This window comes from Canis aureus, chromosome 7 (genome assembly GCF_053574225.1).
Source record: "Canis aureus isolate CA01 chromosome 7, VMU_Caureus_v.1.0, whole genome shotgun sequence".
Taxonomy (NCBI): Eukaryota; Metazoa; Chordata; class Mammalia; order Carnivora; family Canidae; genus Canis; species Canis aureus.
This window is the reverse complement of record NC_135617.1, coordinates 23,768,984-23,786,493: the sequence shown is the minus strand read 5'-3', so window position 1 is coordinate 23,786,493 and position 17,510 is coordinate 23,768,984. Positions and strand designations below refer to the sequence as shown.

Below are 17,510 nucleotides of genomic sequence, written 5' to 3'. Positions count from 1 at the left end.
GGTGGAAATGGTTCACCCACCCACCACTCTCGGCTCCTGGCAACCGCCAATCTGTTTTTGCCTTTCTCAGAACATCATATAAATGGAATCATATAGTATGCAGCATTTTTGTGTCTAAACCTCTTTCACTTAATGTTTTCGAGATTTCTCCATGTTGTGACACGTATGATTAGTTCATTCCTTTTTACTGCTGAGTTCCAGTGTGTGAACATACCATAATTTGTGTATTCTAACCACAGCTTTTAACTTTCTTGATCCAAATATTTTTCAGCATTATTGATACTTTCTTATTAGCAAAGTTTGGTGTACAGCTCTAGAACCATTAGGTTTCTTTTACGTCACTCAGTTTTTCAACACATTTAATAGCTCCCACGAGGCCAACACCTTTGAGACAACCTACTCCCTTTGCAGTAAGAATTACATCAATCCAGGCACTGAGCCCTTGCACAGGGAACGGAGTGTTTAAAATGTGAACAGACCCTTAGTTTTTGAGAACTAAGCTAGCAGTGGCTCTCTACCTGGTGGTGCTTTAAAATCTCCTGGAAAACTTCAAACAGAAACAAAAAGTGGGAGCACCGGGGTAGAAATAACCAAACTCACCTGATGGCTAGCTGTAGGGTGATGGGCTATCCCAGTTTTCCCGGAGTCAAGGGGCCTCCCGGAGTTTAGGACTTCTAGTGCTAAAGCCTGCACTGCCCAGAATCCACCCCCAGGCCAAGTACACCAGAGCCCCTAGATGGGTTGCAGCTGGGCACCGGGATTAAGGCTTCCTCCGGTGATTCTGTGGCGCAGTGGGAGGTTGATAACCACTGAGCTCACTAAGCCCTCAGTCTTAAAATCTTCAGATTCCTTGCAGGTAACAGCAAGGAAGAAAGATTCGACCCAGGGGAATTAGGGCTGAGGGTGTGAGGGGGAGGTAGGTGAACCAGCCAGGTACAGGCTTCCTCTGTGTGTTTTGTTTTGTTTCTTTAAATAAAAACTTATTCCTCTTTTCAAGAGGTGAGGAATAGAACTTCCTCGAGTATGGGCAGACAGTGCTGTGGGGTCCAGACCCTGGCTGAGAAAGAGCTGTCGTAGGCAGTGAGACAGCTCTGAGCCCACGCTGGTGCAGTCTTGATGCAGCTTCTTAGCACAGCCCTCAATCACCCTGAGCTTATATACTTAACCTCCTGTATGCTCCTAGGCTCTCCAGGCCAACACCGTATCTCCTCTTGTGCTGTCTGCTTTTCTTGTTACTTTTATCAGCAGCCTTGCAGGCACTGCGTGCATGGCTTTAAAAAGTTGTATTTATGTCATGAATTCTTTCTGTAAGATTACCGTGGACATTATTCTGCTCCTGGGTTGTCACTTTGAAATGGCATATTGAAGATAGAGCCCTAAAAGCAAGGGGGTCTCTATCTCTATGGTAAGTCGTGGATGTAATTATATTGCCTGCTATGTGGGTACTTGGTCCATGGTTCACGTTTTGATGTTTCAAGAAAAATACGAGAATGGACGACTTGCACAAGGCCTACAAGTTAAATCTCCGTGATCTACACTTGCAGGAAGTGGCCTGTCTTGCCTTTCCTTCACTAGTGGAGCACTGTGGCCACAGCTGTTATCCGTGTGGCGCAGGAAGGATGCAGCCCTCTCCAAAAGGAGTGTAACGTAGTGCATGTGCACAGCATTTGGCCCTTAAATAAAACTTTTCCTAGGCACTCTGAATTCATCCCTACAGCCTCAGGAGGTGGGGGGTCAACATTCCGTTTTACAGGTAAGGAATTCAAGACTGAGCATATTAAGAGTCTTGACCAGTGACTTTCAACTAGTAAGTGGCAGAGCCAAGGTTTCCTGACAGATGTGACTCTTGTGCCTGTCTGGATTCCAAATGAAATGCTCTTGCCACCGAAACGCCCTGCTGGGGTCACCAGTCAGGAAGCAGAGAATGTGAGCATTGACTTTTTTCTTTTCCCTGCAAGTGTCTGTCACCCGTCTGCTAAGCCTGCCCGGTGCAGGTCTGCCGAGAAGCGTGTCGCTAACGTGTCCTCCCTTCTCTTGCCTCTCTCCAAGGCGGGGAACACAGCTCTGCACCTGGCCTGCCAGAACAGCCACTCCCAGAGCACGCGCGTCCTCCTGCTGGGCGGGTCCCGGGCCGACCTCAAAAATAACGTGGGTGAACAAATCCGGCTTCTCTCGCGCTCTCTTGTATCACCTTGGGAAATAACCCTTCCAAAAGCATACCTGAGTATTAACAGAAAATGAAAATGTGCAAAATGTTTGGGGCCTATCTATAAAGTATTCACTTTTTTGCTATGTCTTAAGGGGTCGGCTAGGGGCAGGAGAAGAGCAATCAAGATGTCACAACACTGCTTTCCTCCCAGCCTTTCCCCTCCTTCCTCAGCCTGGGTTTGTTTCAACGTTTCTCCTGGCATGTGCTGGCAAACGAGCCCAGGAAAGCTCTGCCCACGTAACGTACAGTTTAGCAACGGCAGATGATGCCACGCAGGGGAGTTCTTCCGATGCTCCATGACCTGCCTCTGCAGATCCATTGCTGAGGCGCCCCTGGGTCGGTGGTTCTTGGGGGAGGCCTGACTTTTGAGGTCACGTGGGTATGCTTCCTCCCTCCATAGGCAGTGGGGTTTCCTTTCTTTTTTTTTTCTTTTTTCTTTTTATTTATTCATTCATGAGAGGCACAGAAAGAGGGAGGCTCCATGGAGGGAGCCCTATGTGGACTCGATCTCGCGACCCCAGGATCACCCTGGGCTGAAGGCAGGCGCTTAACCGCTGAGCCACCCGGGTGTCCTGTTTCCTTTTCTAAGTCCCGTGCCTCAGTCACTCGGCTAGAGACTCTGACTGAGCCTCCTCTCAAAGAACGGCCTTAGCTGAGGTCTCAGAATGCCCTGAACCTGGGCCTTGAGCCTGGCTCCCCCTTAGTCTGGGGGAGAAGGTTATGCTGAGTGGCTGTCATCTCTAAACAAAGTCAGGATGGAAACATCAAGAAAACCCTGCAGGATGTCATGACTTTGTCTCCAGTTTTGTTCTCTGTGGGAGCAGGTTAGCCTGTGACCACTAAGGAAGATCTTGATGCTGGGTTTTTCTGCATGCCTGGTTTTATGCGCTGTGATTGCCGCCCTGTCAGCTGCACCCCCTGCTCTGCCCCGTGTGGGCTATGGGGTCACAATAAGATGCAGCTCGAATTTTTTTTTTAGAACACATGTGATCTTAAAATCTGACGGCTCTCCCTGCCGCCCTGAGCCACGACGAACCCACGATGAAAAGGGCTCATGTCCAAGGCGGTGCCGTTGGTCTTAATTCGGCATAGTCTGGAGCCTTCGGGCTGCAGGGGAAGCCGTGCTGAGTGGATCCCTATCAAGTGCGGGGTAGGCAGAGGCTGTCTTAGCCCTGGTGAGGCCTCGGGGCAGCGGGCATCCAGCATCTGGCCCCCAAAAGCAGAGTCTGCGCGGCCGGGGGAGCTGCAGACAGCAGCACAGCATCTGCGGGCAAGGGGCTGCTCCCAGCTCAAAGATTTATTTATTTATGAGATTGAGAGAGAGGCAGAGACACAGGCTGAGGGAGAAGCAGGCTCCGTGCAGGGAGCTCGATGTGGGACTCGATCCCGGGTCTCCAGAATCACGCCCTGGGCTGAAGGCGGCGCTAACCCGCTGGGCCACCCGGGCTGCCCTGCTCCCAGTTCAGACCGAGCCCCTCTAGAGAACACATGCTAGTCTGCCAGTCTTTTAATGATTTTTTTTTTGTAACTGCTCAGATTGTGCTCAGAGTTTGATTTCTGTCCGCAGGCAGGCGATACCTGTTTGCACGTTGCCGCACGCTATAATCACTTGTCCATCATTAAGCTCCTCCTCAGTGCTTTCTGTTCTGTCCATGAAAAGAACCAGGTCAGTGCATGTGTCCTCCCCGTGGCTCCCGGCCCCCTTCCCACAAGGCTGACAGGTGTGTTAGCACAAACGGGTGCAGAGGCCGCCGGGAGCCTCTTCAGGTGTGGGACTAGGCCAGCGCTGGCCTTTGCGTGGGGGTGCCACCGAGTTCCCGCGGTCCTGGTTTATCTGGCCCCCTAGGAGAGCCTGCTCTTATCATTCCAGTGCATAGCTCCACATTTGCACATTGAACATCTGAAAATTCTGGGGCAGGTTTTGCTTTTCATGCTTTTACAAAGGAAACCCACAAAGAGGAATGTGACAAAATAAAGAAACAGGGAATTAGATGTCCCTTGACTCCCTGAGTTCCGTTCCTTGCACTGGCACTTTGAGCTGACGGAGTCTCTGGTCTCTGTAAAATTGGGTGTGTGATCCGCATCTGTGCCATAGAGTGGGGGTTTGCAATAAAGCTGTGATTATTACAGTGTTCCGGGGAAATGTGTGTGATTTTTCAGTAGTTTAGATTTTTTTTTTAATGTCTTGGTATTTACTGATACCTAAGTGATAGATTGTTTGGCTTTTCTGAGTTTGGGTGCATATATCTGAAATTCTAAAAACAGATCATTATTCAGATTAACCGTGCCCCATAATGGTGGTTTCTGACCCCGGCTGCATATAAGAATCAACAGGGAAATTCTAAATACCATCGCCAAATCCTACCCCAGTTTAAATGACCAGAATCCAGGTAAATGGGATTTTTAGAAAGCTCTTGACCAGAATGTGCAGACAGGATTGAGAACCACTGGCCCAGCTAAATAACGAAATCCTGTCATTCTACAGGCTCCTAGAGGATTCCAGTTCAGCTGATTACCCTTACCCAAACCCCGTGAACCAGTGTTCCTCAACCTTGGCAGGATGTTTTAGTCACCTGAGAGCTTTGAGAAGTCACTGTGCCCCAGCCTACACTTCAGAACAATTAAATCAGTGCCTGGGGGCGGGCCCCGGGCATCAATAGGGCTTAAAGCTCCCCCAGCTGATTCCAATTTGCAGCCAAAGTTGGAAACCACTGCTACAGAGCATCCCCCAACACACACAAGTGACTCAGCAATGAGCCAAAACCTCCCTGGCCATTCTCCGGGGAGGCCACAGGAGAGCTGGATTTTCATGCTGCCCAGGAAAACATGTTCTCCAGAGCTTTACCTGATCACCCAATGGGAGAGAATGGATTATTTCACATCTGTATTTGCCTTATTTATGTCCTTCTTCTTGGGGAAATACAAATGTTTACATTTGGAATTGGCCCATCAGGCCACAGTTGTCCATAGCCTTTCATAGTTGACTGTCTGAACATCTTATGTATAAAGAAAACTGGAACTTTATTTTTTTTAAAGATTTTATTTATTCATAGAGACAGAGAGAGAGAGAGAGAGAGAGAGAGAGGCAGAGACACAGGCAGAGGGAGAAGCAGGTTCCATGCAGGGAGCCGGACATGGGACTTGATCCCGGGGTCTCCAGGATCATGCCCTGGGCTGCAGGTGGCGCTAAACCGCTGTGCCACTGGGGGGGGGCCCAAAATTGGAACTTTAATATAGGCTATTTGGTAAGGGGTTGAGAACAGCTGGTGTTAAGTGAACACTGATTTTCTTAATTGACTCTGCCCAAGTAAATGAAGAACCCCCTGAGCCTACAGAGTGATTCCCAGTGGGCCCTTCACATTCCCCCAGGTGCTTGTAGAAGTAGCCACTTTTGCAGCTTCTGCTCATTCTAGCACTCAGAAACCAAGGGGTCCTCCCCCTGGGCGGAGGGACATGGTGCAGAGCTCTGTGATGGCTAGCCTGCTGGCCCCTGGCTGTGTGCCCATCATTCTAGCTTTGTGTAAGGCTTCGGGTCTCCCCGTTCTCAGCCACCCCAGCCCGACATATTCTGCTCCCTGTACTTCATCCTGTGATTTTTGGTATCCTTGGTCAGAAAGGAATGTGATCTTTGTACACAGGTCATTTTAAAGGGAACCACGTAACCCTTGAGCAAAGGGCCCCCTATCAATCAGTCTAAGGCAAATCCTAATTTGAAAAGCTACCACCAGGCCATGGGATGAAAACCAGAGGGCTGTAAACCATAATCAGTGGAGTTTAGCAGCCTTTCTTCTGATTGATTTCAGGCTGGAGACACAGCACTTCATGTTGCTGCTGCCCTAAATCACAAGAAGGTGGTTAAAATCTTATTGGAAGCTGGAGCAGATGGGACCATTGTTAATAATGTAAGTTAAGTTGCAACAATGTTTCTAAAAATCACTCTCACCCTTTTCCAGAATGGAGTGTGTTGTTACTACCTCACCTCCTGCAAGGCGCATTACTCTGTAAGAGCCAGAGTTCTGCTAAAGCTGAGGACCCTAGAGGTAGACTTTTGAGGGAAGGAACTCTTGCTCATAGCAGCCCCATGAGTTGTTGAGCCCTAAGGGCTTTAGACTCCTAGCTCAAATGAGCACATCCTGCCAGGAAAGCTTGGAAGGTCAGAGGTGTCTAAGTAAACTGACCAGTGGATGTTACCGAAAGTGATTTCCTGCCCTGTAAACAGATAGGGTCCTCAGAAAAGTGGCCACATGACTGTCAGATTAATCATCCTCAAAACTCTTCTCTCTCCAAAATCTCTCAGGATCCCACCCCACACTATTCCCCCTCTCTTCTGGGTCCGATGGCAGCCACCAGCTCGAGCACCCTTTGTTCCTTGAGGCTGACCTGTGCTCTCCGCCCTCCTGAAGTAGCACAGACTCAGAGGGGCAGGGGGTGGAGCAGTGGAGTGGAGGGTTGGGGAGCATTGAAGCCTTCCTCTTCCTCCTCTTCTTCCTCTTCCACCTCACAGCTCCCCTACCTGTATTGGGTAGTGCATGATTGTACCTGTCCCAGGATGCCTTTTCCTTCTTTGAATCCCACCATTATCAACTCCTGCTTCTTGGCTTAATCTCCTTAGAGCCTCCGATATGGCCATAGCTTCCTAATTGTTCTTTACAATCCAGGTCCTGAGACTTGGCTGGGCCCTGATCTGCCCTTCCAGGTGTCCTCCAGGGAACATTCATTGCTTGGCTGGATTTTATGATCCTTTGTGTTTCTACAACTGAAATCTTACAGCTTGACCTTGTCTTTTACATTCCCGCCTCTCTTTTCTAGGAATCATTCCTTGGTGGGCAGGTATTGCAGAGCTTTGCTTCTTGGAGCACTTAACTGTTCGCTGGGTCAGCACCGACCCTCTGTTGCTGTATGTTGTTAATCATTATGCCCTCAGGTGTGACTTGGCTCCCTCCCTGAGTGGGGTGAGGCTCAAGAGCAGGGCCAGGTCTTCCATGTGATTATATTTTGTTGGGCTTAGGCGTACGTGCTGGTGTGCTGTGTGCAGGGTTGGTGTCCCCTTTGGGCTGGGTGTGTGCAGGGTTGGCGTCTTTTACTCACTTGTCCTCCCCTGTGCCTTTCCGTAGGCAGGCCAGACTCCGTTGGAGACTGCCCGCTACCACAATAATCCAGAAGTCGCTCTTCTCCTCACTAAAGCTCCCCAGGTAGGATCTATTGCATTTTCCATTACACTGATTATGTGTGGCTGCAGAGTTATTGGGCTTCTCTGGTGGCCATCTACTAAACCCGGTTCAAACTAACTTGAGTAGGAAATTGATGGGTTCGCAACCAGGCCATGGAAGTGGAGGACTCCATGTGGGCGTCCAGGGTAACCAAAACCTGAGACTTCGGGTCCAGCACACTCGTCTTCATATGTAGGCATCCTTTCTTCTCTGTGGCTGGATCATTGTCATTACCAGCTTAGTGGATTGTAACTCCCCAGGTCCTCCGGGAAGAACTTCTGGTTTAAATGATTACAGAAGAGGATCATGATGGACGAGATTGGAGCAAATAAATGCCCAGAACAGGTAGGGCAGGGCAGGTGCTTTAGGAAGACAGCTGCGTCCATATTTGACTACATGGTTCCTAGAGAAAGGTGGGAGGAAGGGATCCAGTCTGGGCAAACAAAGCAGAAAATGTACATCAGAGGCAGTTAAGTATATAGTATTCCTTCGTTTTTAAATTTTTTAAAAAGATTTTATTTATTTATTCATGAGAGACACAGAGAGAGGCAGAGACACAGGCAGGGGGAGAAGCAGGCTCCCCGAAGGAGCCCTAGGGTGGGACTCGATCCCAGGTCCCAGGATCACACCCTGAACCAAAGGCAGACACCCAACCGCTGAGCCACCCAGGCGTCCCCTCTTTCCTTTTTTATTGAATATAATGGGATTTGGGTCATCGTTTAACATTTTAGTTGAGATTGAAATTATCTAACATTTAATAATGTATAAGCTATTCATTTCAGCACCTTAAAATAACTGCTTTTGTTTCATGTTACCTTTCAGACGCATAATTTTTATAATTGTGCCTTAATATACATACCCTTTTGTATCCTGCCCCTTTTCCTAACTATAGTAGGAAAATGTTTGACAGTTCTCATAATTATTCATCACAATGGAAATCAGTTTGCTTTTTTTGTTGCTGTCCAATATTTTGTTAACCTAAATGTCCAATATTAAGGAAATGGTTTGCTTCCTGCCTGATTGGAGCTACTCTGAGTTACATGACAGCACAAACTGATTAGTTTTTGACCTTATTCTAACTGACGCTGTGAGAAGATAAAGTTTGAGAGAGCCGGAGGAAGATTCCAGAAACCAGCCTGCTGTGCCCGAGCCCTGGCAGCCCAGAAGTCTGCATGGCCATTATTCCATTTAAGTTTTAAAAACCTGCCTGATATACCTAGCAGTTTCTGGGAGTGGTGAAGATTTTTGCCTTTTGAAAACTGATCATCCTATTGCCCATGGAGTTGGTCCTACTCAGTGGTGTCTGAAGTCTGTGGAGCCCCTGACAGCCTAAGTCAAGTGGTCCTTTAGAAAAAGTTTCCACCTCTTTCTACTTGCAAACAAATCATCGGTGGAATCATACCCATGAATCATGATAGAAAAATGCTGGTCTCTTATAGATCAAAAAGTACAGATTGCTATAATAAGGGTCAGAATCCATCTCTGTTATGTGACATTTCAGTGTTTGGCAGTGTGGACAGCCAGCTCTGTCCTTATCCATATGAAGACCTTCACATTTTGTGGGGTGGGCTATCCCCAAGGAACACAGACTTACTGGCCTTTAACCCAACCTTTGTCTTCCAGAACTCAAGGATCTGAGTTCATAGGGAAAAAGCTTTACTGTGGACCGTTTTCCTATGTGAATTCTCCTTTAGTGTTTCTGTTAAAAAAAAAAAAAAAAAAAAAGGCTTCAGTTTTTCCACACCCATTTGAATAGCAAATATAAATAGGATGACACTAAACAGAAGTATTTTACATGGTTGTATATGATAAACTCTATCCTTGACACGAAGGAACTTTGGAATATGTGTAAAATCGTACACATGTCATTCTTTTGTTCTGAAGTTACAAAACTAGCCTTTCTCTTTGTGTGAAACTCCTTGCCTTGGCACCTTGGTTGACCATGGATTTCGATGGCTCACAGCAGTGCTAAGAGGTTACTTTCTAAAGATCCATATACCCTGATTTCCGTGAACTGGAAAAGATTGATGACATTCCATTTGGTAGGTGATATGGTTCGCTGGGAAAGGCTGTAAGCCATGCAAAGTTATTTTCACTGGCTAATAACATGGTCTATGGAGGGAATTATTCTGATGATTTGGGTGACCTCTGAGTATCCCTTCTCATTTTAGATGGATACGGCTCACAAATGCTTCTGAAAGTGAATTTTGGGCTGATGCTAAGGCTGTATCCTGTTCCAAGAGTCCATAAACTGAATGAATGATGGGCACTAGTCACTTCTTTTCATCAGATATGACTTCCTAGTGAGTCTGAATTTAGCTTAAGAAAGGGCTTAGGACCTTTTGGGTCTCAGACCTTTTGGTCTAGGGACACTAAATGTTCTAGAGACCCATGAAGAACTGTGTTTATATCTATTCATAGTTACCATATTTGAAATTCAAGTTGAGAAGTGTTAAAAATGTTTATTCATTTAAAAATAAGTTCATGTTGTGATAACATAAATTGCGTCATTTTTTAGAAAAGTAACTTTATCAAAACAAATTGTGTGAGAAGTAGCATTATTTTACATTTTTGCAAATCTCCATACCGTTTGGGAAGATGAGAGGGCTTTCCTTTACTTCTGCACACCATCCATTGGAGTATTGTGTGCAGCTTCTGGCACACACCACTGTACACTCAGTGTGAGAGAGAAAAAGACTGGCATGGTTGTGATATTATAGAGATGATTTTAGCCTCATGGACCCAGGGTTCCCTGGACACTTTGAGAGCTGTTGGCTTAGGGGATGAGAATATAATTAAAAAACCTGCTTCAGCCATGGGTAGGTATTATCAGGAATCCTCCAGTTAGGTGGTACCCGCTGCCCATAGAGGTTCTTTCTTTTATTATTTTATTTTATTTTATTTTATTTTATTTTATTTTATTTTATTTTATTTTATTTATTTTATTTTATTTATTTTTTTCATAGAGGTTCTTTCTATGGTCTTTCTAGAGGTCATATAATGGTGTCATTTGAATTTAATAAACATAAGAAAGTTGAACGTCGAGATGAAAACACTGTGCTGAACTTCAGAGAACCCTTCTCTATCTGCATATGAAGACCAATGTTTTATTGCAGAAAAATTGTGAGACTTTGAATAAATGTCTTCACCTCCTGGACCTCCTTGGTTAAAGGGGACGACCTTGGGGGCCACTGGGGGAAGGGCGTGGAGCTGGGCCAGAGACCAAAGCTCAAAGGTCTGAACTATGGTTACAGTTCCTCTGCCAGTTAAGATACTCACGGGACCGAGGCAGGAAGAAAGGTCCCTAACAGTGACTGCCGGTCCAGGGCACGCCAGCCATCTGCTTTGTCTTGGCTAATTCCATGAACTCCCCACATGTGCATTTGAGGATACAGAGGGACATAACCTTCCCAAGGAGTCTACAGCTAGCTGCTGCTAGGTTCCCAAATCAGGCTGCCGGACCCCATGTCCCCTTGCCTGTGTCCGTTCTACTGTCCTGCCCTCGAAGGGCCAGACCAACTGCTTCCTTCTAGGGAAGAGATCCCTGTCCCATGGTTGGTACCATGGTTCACAGACGCACCTCCAGTGTTTTTTTTTTTTTTTTTTAAGATTTTATTTATTCATTCATGATAGACATAGAGAGAGAGGCAGAGACACAGGCAGAGGGAGAAGCAGGCTCCGTGCAGGGAGCCCAATGTGGGATTCGATCCCAGGACCCCAGGACCACGCTCTGGGCCAAAGGCAGGCGTTGAACCCCTGAGCCACCCAGGGATCCCCCACCTCCAGTGTTTGAATCAAGCTGAAAACAACTGGAATACAGTCTGGTCCAGAGAAAATCTGATGGGCTAGTTCAGGTCCAGGGCACCGAGATAGGGAGCCGGTGGCTGGCACAGTGCGCCACGCCCCACACCTCCAGGGGGTGCCACTCCTCCCCTAGTCTGTGGGAGTGCTGGGCTGGAGTTACGTGTGCGCAGCCCACACACGCCTCGGGGTGGCCGCGGCCTGGCACACGAGCGCCTCTGGTTCCTGCCCTAGACTGTGCACTCCTGGACGTCAGGGAGAAGGTGCTGCTCCCTCTGGGAGCCCAGCCCAAGGCCTGGGAGGCACAGACAGTCCGGAAGCTTGTTTGACGTGAACGCGTGGTCCCCCCGACGAGTCTGGGAGCTCCTGAGCTCAGAGCACCGGGTCGAGGAGCGCACGTCGAGCCCATCTGCGCGCACCACTGGTTGGTAACCATGCCTCTTGCCTCCTCCAGGTCTTGCGTTTCAGTCGTGGGCGAAGCCTGAGGAAAAAGAGAGAGAGGCTCAAGGAAGAGAGGAGAGCCCAGTCTGTGCCAAGAGATGAGGTGGCGCAAGGCAAGGTGGGGGGTAGCCCTCCCGCCCCTCCCCAGCCTCACCCCCTTACAGAGGATGCCCCCCCGCTGCCCCTGCCGCCAGGCCCTCGTCTGTCTGTCTCTCCCCCCGGGTCTTCAGACCGTTGCCAGTGCTTTCTCTTCAGCTTCCTCCGGGGTTTCAGGCGTTTCAGATCCTAGGCCTGTGCTGCCGGTCGGCGTGTGGGGGTGTCTTCTAGCCCCCTGTGTCTGTGGCCTCGTCACCACCGTGTGGACAGCACTGCCTCTGACACCGTGCCCTTAACGGTATAGGGCGGTGGTTTTCAAAATGTGGTGTCCACTGTGTCATCTGGGACCTTGTCAAAAATGCAGAGTTTGGGGCTTCATCTGAGAACCCCCTGGATCAGAAGCCCCGGGAGGGGGCCCAGCAATCTGTGTTTGAACAAGCCCCGCAGGGGCTTCTGAAGTGGACTAAAGTTTGACAACCACTGGCATAGGGTTTCTCCTTCCTTTCTGCTTAGGGCATGGACGGAGGCTGTGCTAGCCCATGTGATTCCTCGGTGAACGTTTAGGAAAAGATGCCCCCTGGGCAGCCTGGCCCTGCTCGGGGCACCCAAGATAAAGAGCTGGAGCTGGATTTCAGCTCCCTCTGCTCGGTGCCCTTGTACAGTGGACAGCTCGCACAGCCGTACGCCGTAGCCCTGGAATGACCCCTGCCTTGCAGCTCTCGCAGGAGGAAAAAGACTAGGCTACAAAGACAACTTTTGGCACATAAGATTTTTATACCAAGTACTCATTATTCTATTTTGAAATCTTCTTATCCGTTTCCAGGGTTAAGGCATTGTGACTCTGATTAAGTTCCTGTGGGTGTATTGTATATAGTAATTTGTGAAAGTTCTTACAAGGATTGGAAATGTGATGTTTTTTTCATTTCAGAGGTTTCTCCTACTCCATTATGAATTATGAGGGCCAAGTTCGAAGAATGAATTTTTTTTTTAAAGATTTTATTCATTTATTCATGAGAGACACACTGAGAGAGAGGCAGAGACACAGACAGGCAGAGGGAGAAGCAGGCTCCATGCAGGGAACCCGATGTGGGACTCAATCCCGGGACTCCAGGACCATGCCCTGGGCCTAAGGCAGGCACCAAACTGCTGAGCCACCCAGGGATCCCCAGAATGAATGTTTGTTGTTGTTGTTGAAATGCAAAAAAATTTTTTTAAATCTCTAATGTTGAAAAGATGTTTGTGGTAGGCCCCGAAGCTCTAGAATATAGAATTAGACCCAAGACTATATTTCATTTAGCACCTAATAAAGCAAAAACCAAATATTCAACCGATTAGTAAAACAGAATGTCTTCAGTTTAGACCACCGAGCGGCGTTCCCTATTTGTCATTGGCTCAGAGTCCCACGGGTCCTTTAGTGGATGCAGTCTTGAAAACAGAATTTTACACCATTACAGAAAAAAGGCAGAGGGATGCAATTAGAATTCGTTTCTGGGCTTTTTTTTTCCCCCCTCTGTAGGGAAGTGTCTCAGCAGGAGACACCCCCAGCAGTGAACAGGCTGTACCCAGAAAAGAAGAAGCTAGAGAAGATTTCCTGTCCGCCTCCCCAGAGCCCAGAGCAAAGGACAACAGGCAGAGAAAGTCAAGGCCCAAGGTCAGGAGGCACGTGAAAGCAGCCAAGAGAGGGCTGGGAGACGGGTTGGCAGAGGGCCCTGGGATAGCGTCATGCCCACTAGCTAAAAGCCGCTTCACTTGGCTTGCTGGTTTGCAGCCAGAGCCCAGAAATTAAATCTGGCTAGCTTCAAACACAAGGTTAGCGTGCTGATGTATTTCTTTTGACATGTGGTGCTTAGAGTGGAATGCCACGAGACAAAGCAAGGCGGGTTCTTTGGCCAAACGTGGGTGAGATGCGAGCGGTTGGCTGGGTGTCAGTCCTGCGGGTGTCACAGTGCTCAGGGGTATTGTCGCTTCCTCTCCCACAGGTGTCAGCGTTTTCTGACCCCACCCCACCAGCAGACCAACAGCCTGGACATCAGAAGAACGTGCATGCTCATAACCATCCTAAAAAGAGAGCCAGGCACCGATGTTCACCCCCGCCCCCTCCCCATGAGTTCAGAGCGTACCAGCTCTACACGCTGTACCGGGGCAAGGACGGGAAAGTGATGCAGGTACCCAGCGAGCCCTGTCTGGACATGGGACCGTAGGCCTTGGGCAAGGCTGTCTATTTTTTTTTTAATTTTTATTTATTTATTCATGAGAGACACAAAGAGAGAGAGAGGCAGAGACACAGGCAGAGGGAGAAGCAGGCTCCATGCAGGAAGCCCGACGTGGGACTCGATCCTGGGTCTCCAGGATCATGCCCTGGGCCGAAGGCAGGCGCCAAGCCACCGAGCCACCCAGGGATCCCCAAGGCTGTCTATTTATTACTGTTCCTGGGACTAATATCCACTTTCCGTGTTGACGACTTAGGAAGGCATGAGCTTTGAGGATAAACCAGATGGCCCTCCTGACCTAAGCTGCAGGCACGTCCCCGTAGCTTAGGCCCAGACAAACAGAGGTAGTCACAAAGCTTTCTGTACCATTGTTAGGTGACTAGGTAATCTTGAGGCCCCCAGGCCCCCAGGTGCAAAAAAATGACAAGGACCCTGTGTAACCCTGTGTCCCTGTGTCTCTGAATCTTGTTAGTGCCTGTTGGTCCCAAAGCTTGGCCCACTGGACATCCCAAAGTCATGCCAGGGATGAGTCTGCCTCGTGCATCCTCTGTGTCCCCCAGCATACTGACTGGCACTGGATGGGCGCTCAAAACCAATCTGTTGAAGGAACGACTGAGTGGATTGATTCCTTTATTGTTCTCCCATCAGGCACCAATAAATGGGTGTCGATGTGAACCCCTAATCAACAAGCTGGAGAACCAGTTGGAGGCAACTGTGGAGGAGATCAAAGCGGAGCTCGGGTCAGTTCAGGATAAAATGAACACAAAGCTGGGACATATGGAGAACAAGACCCAGCACCAGGTCAGTGTGTTGCGCATCTTCTCACGTCCAGGTGTTCTGACAGGAAACGAACTTGGAAAGAGCCCTCAGCACGTCCTTCTGTTCTAGACTCTGCCCTGAGCATGTCAGGCGGGCCAACAGGGAAGAGGCCTGCTCTCGTGATTTCTTTCAAACTCATTTATTAAGATTTTTTAAGATCACGTTTAAATTGTCTCTGATTATAAAAGTAATATCCATTATAGAGCATTTTTTTAAATATGAAAATTAGGAAAAGAAATCACGGAGACACCCACCACAGTGACAAGTCACTATTGATATTTGGGTTTATTTTCTTCTTTTATATCCCATATACCCCTTTCCCATCTCACACAATTAGAACGATCATGTCTATAGGTGTCTTTACTTTGAAAATTTTCAAATGAAGCAAAGAAAAACATTGAAATAGTGTAATGAATGCTTGTTTACCCTCCACCTAGATTCAACCAATTGTTAATATGGTTGCCACATTGGCTCTATGTGTTTCTCACACTTTTTTCTCTTGCTGAACTGTTTGAGATTTAGTTGGAGACTATCCTGATCTCTCACTTCTAAATACTTGAGAGCTCATCACCTGAGAATAAGGACTTTCCTCTTCATAATAGAATGCCATTATCAAATATAAGAAAATTAACAGTAATTGCATAATATTCCATCCATATTCAGATATTCTTAGTTCTTCTGAAGCATTTTTTCATAGTTGGTTTTTGTTTTCAATCTCAGCTCAGCATCTAGTGATTCTTTTGTGCATTCATGTTATGTCTCCTGTTTGTTTGTTTTTTTTAATCTACAATAGTCTGATTCCTTGTTCCAGCTTTTTACTTTATTCCTGTAATACTAACTTTTTTAAAAGTCCAGGCCAGTTGTTACTATAGAGGATGTTCAGTGTTCTGGTTTGCCTGATAGTCTCTTCATGATGTTACTCAACTTGTTCCTTTGTCTGTATTTCTGTGAACTGAATGTTGTTAGGTCTAGAGCAGTGGGTCTCAGCGTGTCCTGCTTGTTACCAGTAGCATCAACATTATCTGCACAGTTGTGTGCGGGGTGGCAGGGAGATGCAAATTCTTGGGCCTCAGTCCAGATCTACTTAATTGCAAATAAACCTCTGGGAATGGGATCTAGTAATCATGTCTTAACAAGACTTCCAAGTGATGCTGATGCACCTCCGTTTGAGAAACCACTAGTGTCTAGATGCCTATTTAGGTTTGGGTTAAAAATTTTTTTGGCAAGAACATTTCATAGTTAATGGTGTAAACTTCAAATGGCATCACATCGGGAGGCATGTAATGATCAGACTTATTATTAATGAAACATCCTGACACTTGGCTAAGTTGGTAATCACCCTTTCTCTCCATCAAAGTTACATTTTCCCTTTGTAATAAGAAATGTATGGTGGATATAGACTTTTTTTTTAAGATTTTATTTGTTTATTTATGATAGAGACAGAGACAGAGACAGAGACACAGGCAGAGGGAGAACCAGGCTCCATGCAGGGAGCCTGACGTGGGACTCAATCCCGGGTCTCCAGGATCATGCCCTGGGCCGAAGGCAGGTGCTAAACCGCCGAGCCACCCAGGGATCCCCGGATATCGACTTTTATTTTTATTATTTTTGTTATTTATTTATTTTTTTGGATATAGACTTTTATTTTTTTATTTTTTATTTCTTTAAATTTTTATTTATTTATGATAGTCACAGAGAGAGAGAGAGAGAGAGAGAGAGGCAAAGACACAGGCAGATGGAGAAGCAGGCTCCATGCACCGGGAGCCCGACATGGGATTCGATCCCGGGTCTCCAGGATCGTGCCCTGGGCCAAAGGCAGGCGCCATACCGCTGTGCTACCCAGGGATCCTGGATATAGACTTTTAAATACAAAAACTACTTTAAAAGTTTATAGGCTAACACATATTAATTGGGAAAAACATTCCACATTACAGAAATATGAAATATAGTGACACTTCCTGGAGATCCCCTCCATTCCTGGTTTGGTCTATTTTCCTGGAAAATAACTATAACTATAACTATAGTTGACACAGTTTAGTCATTAGTTTCAGGTATACAACATAATGATTTGACAAGTCACTGTTATGCCATGCTCACGACCCAGTGTAGTTATCTGTTACCTTTCACCCTCATGACCTATTCATTCCATAACTGGAGACCTGTACCTCCCACTCCCCTTCACTCATTTCACCTACCCCTTCTCTGGCAACTACCAGTTCTCTGTATTTATGGGTCTGTTTCTGCTTTTTTTTTTTTTTTTTTTTTTTAGATTCTACATAAGTGAAATCATGTATTCATCTCTGACTATTTCATTTAGTGTAATACCCTCTAGGTCCATCCATATTGTCACAAATGGCAAGATACTCTTTTTTATGGCTGAGCAATACTTCATTTGGGGTATGTGGGTGTGTGTGTACACCATATCTTTTTTTTTTTAAGATCTTATTTATTAGTACATGTGCATGCACGAGCAGGGGGAGAAAGGGGCCAGGCAGACTCCACCCTGAGCGTGAGCCTAACTCAGGGCTCAATTTCATGACCTGAGCCAAAAACAAGAGTCAGACTTTTAACCAACTGAGCCACCCAGGCGCCCCATACACACTATATGTTCTTTATCCATTCATCTCTCAGTGAATACTTGGGCTGCTTCCCTATGTTGACTATTGTAAATAATGCTGTAATAAACATAGAAGTGCATATGTCTTTCCAAGTTAGTGTTTTTGT

General features: G+C 47.0%; 1 protein-coding gene across 14 annotated transcripts in view; it reads left to right on the top strand.

Annotated features, from left to right (window-relative positions):
* The window catches only part of ANKRD6 (ankyrin repeat domain 6), a 197,340-nt gene that overhangs the window by 166,608 nt on the left and 13,222 nt on the right, over positions 1 to 17,510 (top strand). For 9 of the 14 annotated variants that reach the window (XM_077903073.1, XM_077903072.1, XM_077903074.1 and 6 more), the window contains 8 exons: positions 2,050 to 2,148; positions 3,777 to 3,875; positions 6,013 to 6,111; positions 7,324 to 7,401; positions 11,675 to 11,779; positions 13,274 to 13,408; positions 13,737 to 13,922; positions 14,616 to 14,768. In XM_077903073.1, coding sequence (XP_077759199.1) covers positions 2,050 to 2,148; positions 3,777 to 3,875; positions 6,013 to 6,111; positions 7,324 to 7,401; positions 11,675 to 11,779; positions 13,274 to 13,408; positions 13,737 to 13,922; positions 14,616 to 14,768 — 954 coding nt within the window. The remainder of the gene's footprint in view (positions 1 to 2,049; positions 2,149 to 3,776; positions 3,876 to 6,012; positions 6,112 to 7,323; positions 7,402 to 11,674; positions 11,780 to 13,273; positions 13,409 to 13,736; positions 13,923 to 14,615; positions 14,769 to 17,510) is intronic. The other 5 variants (XM_077903081.1, XM_077903079.1, XM_077903082.1 and 2 more) reach the window with 4 other exon arrangements.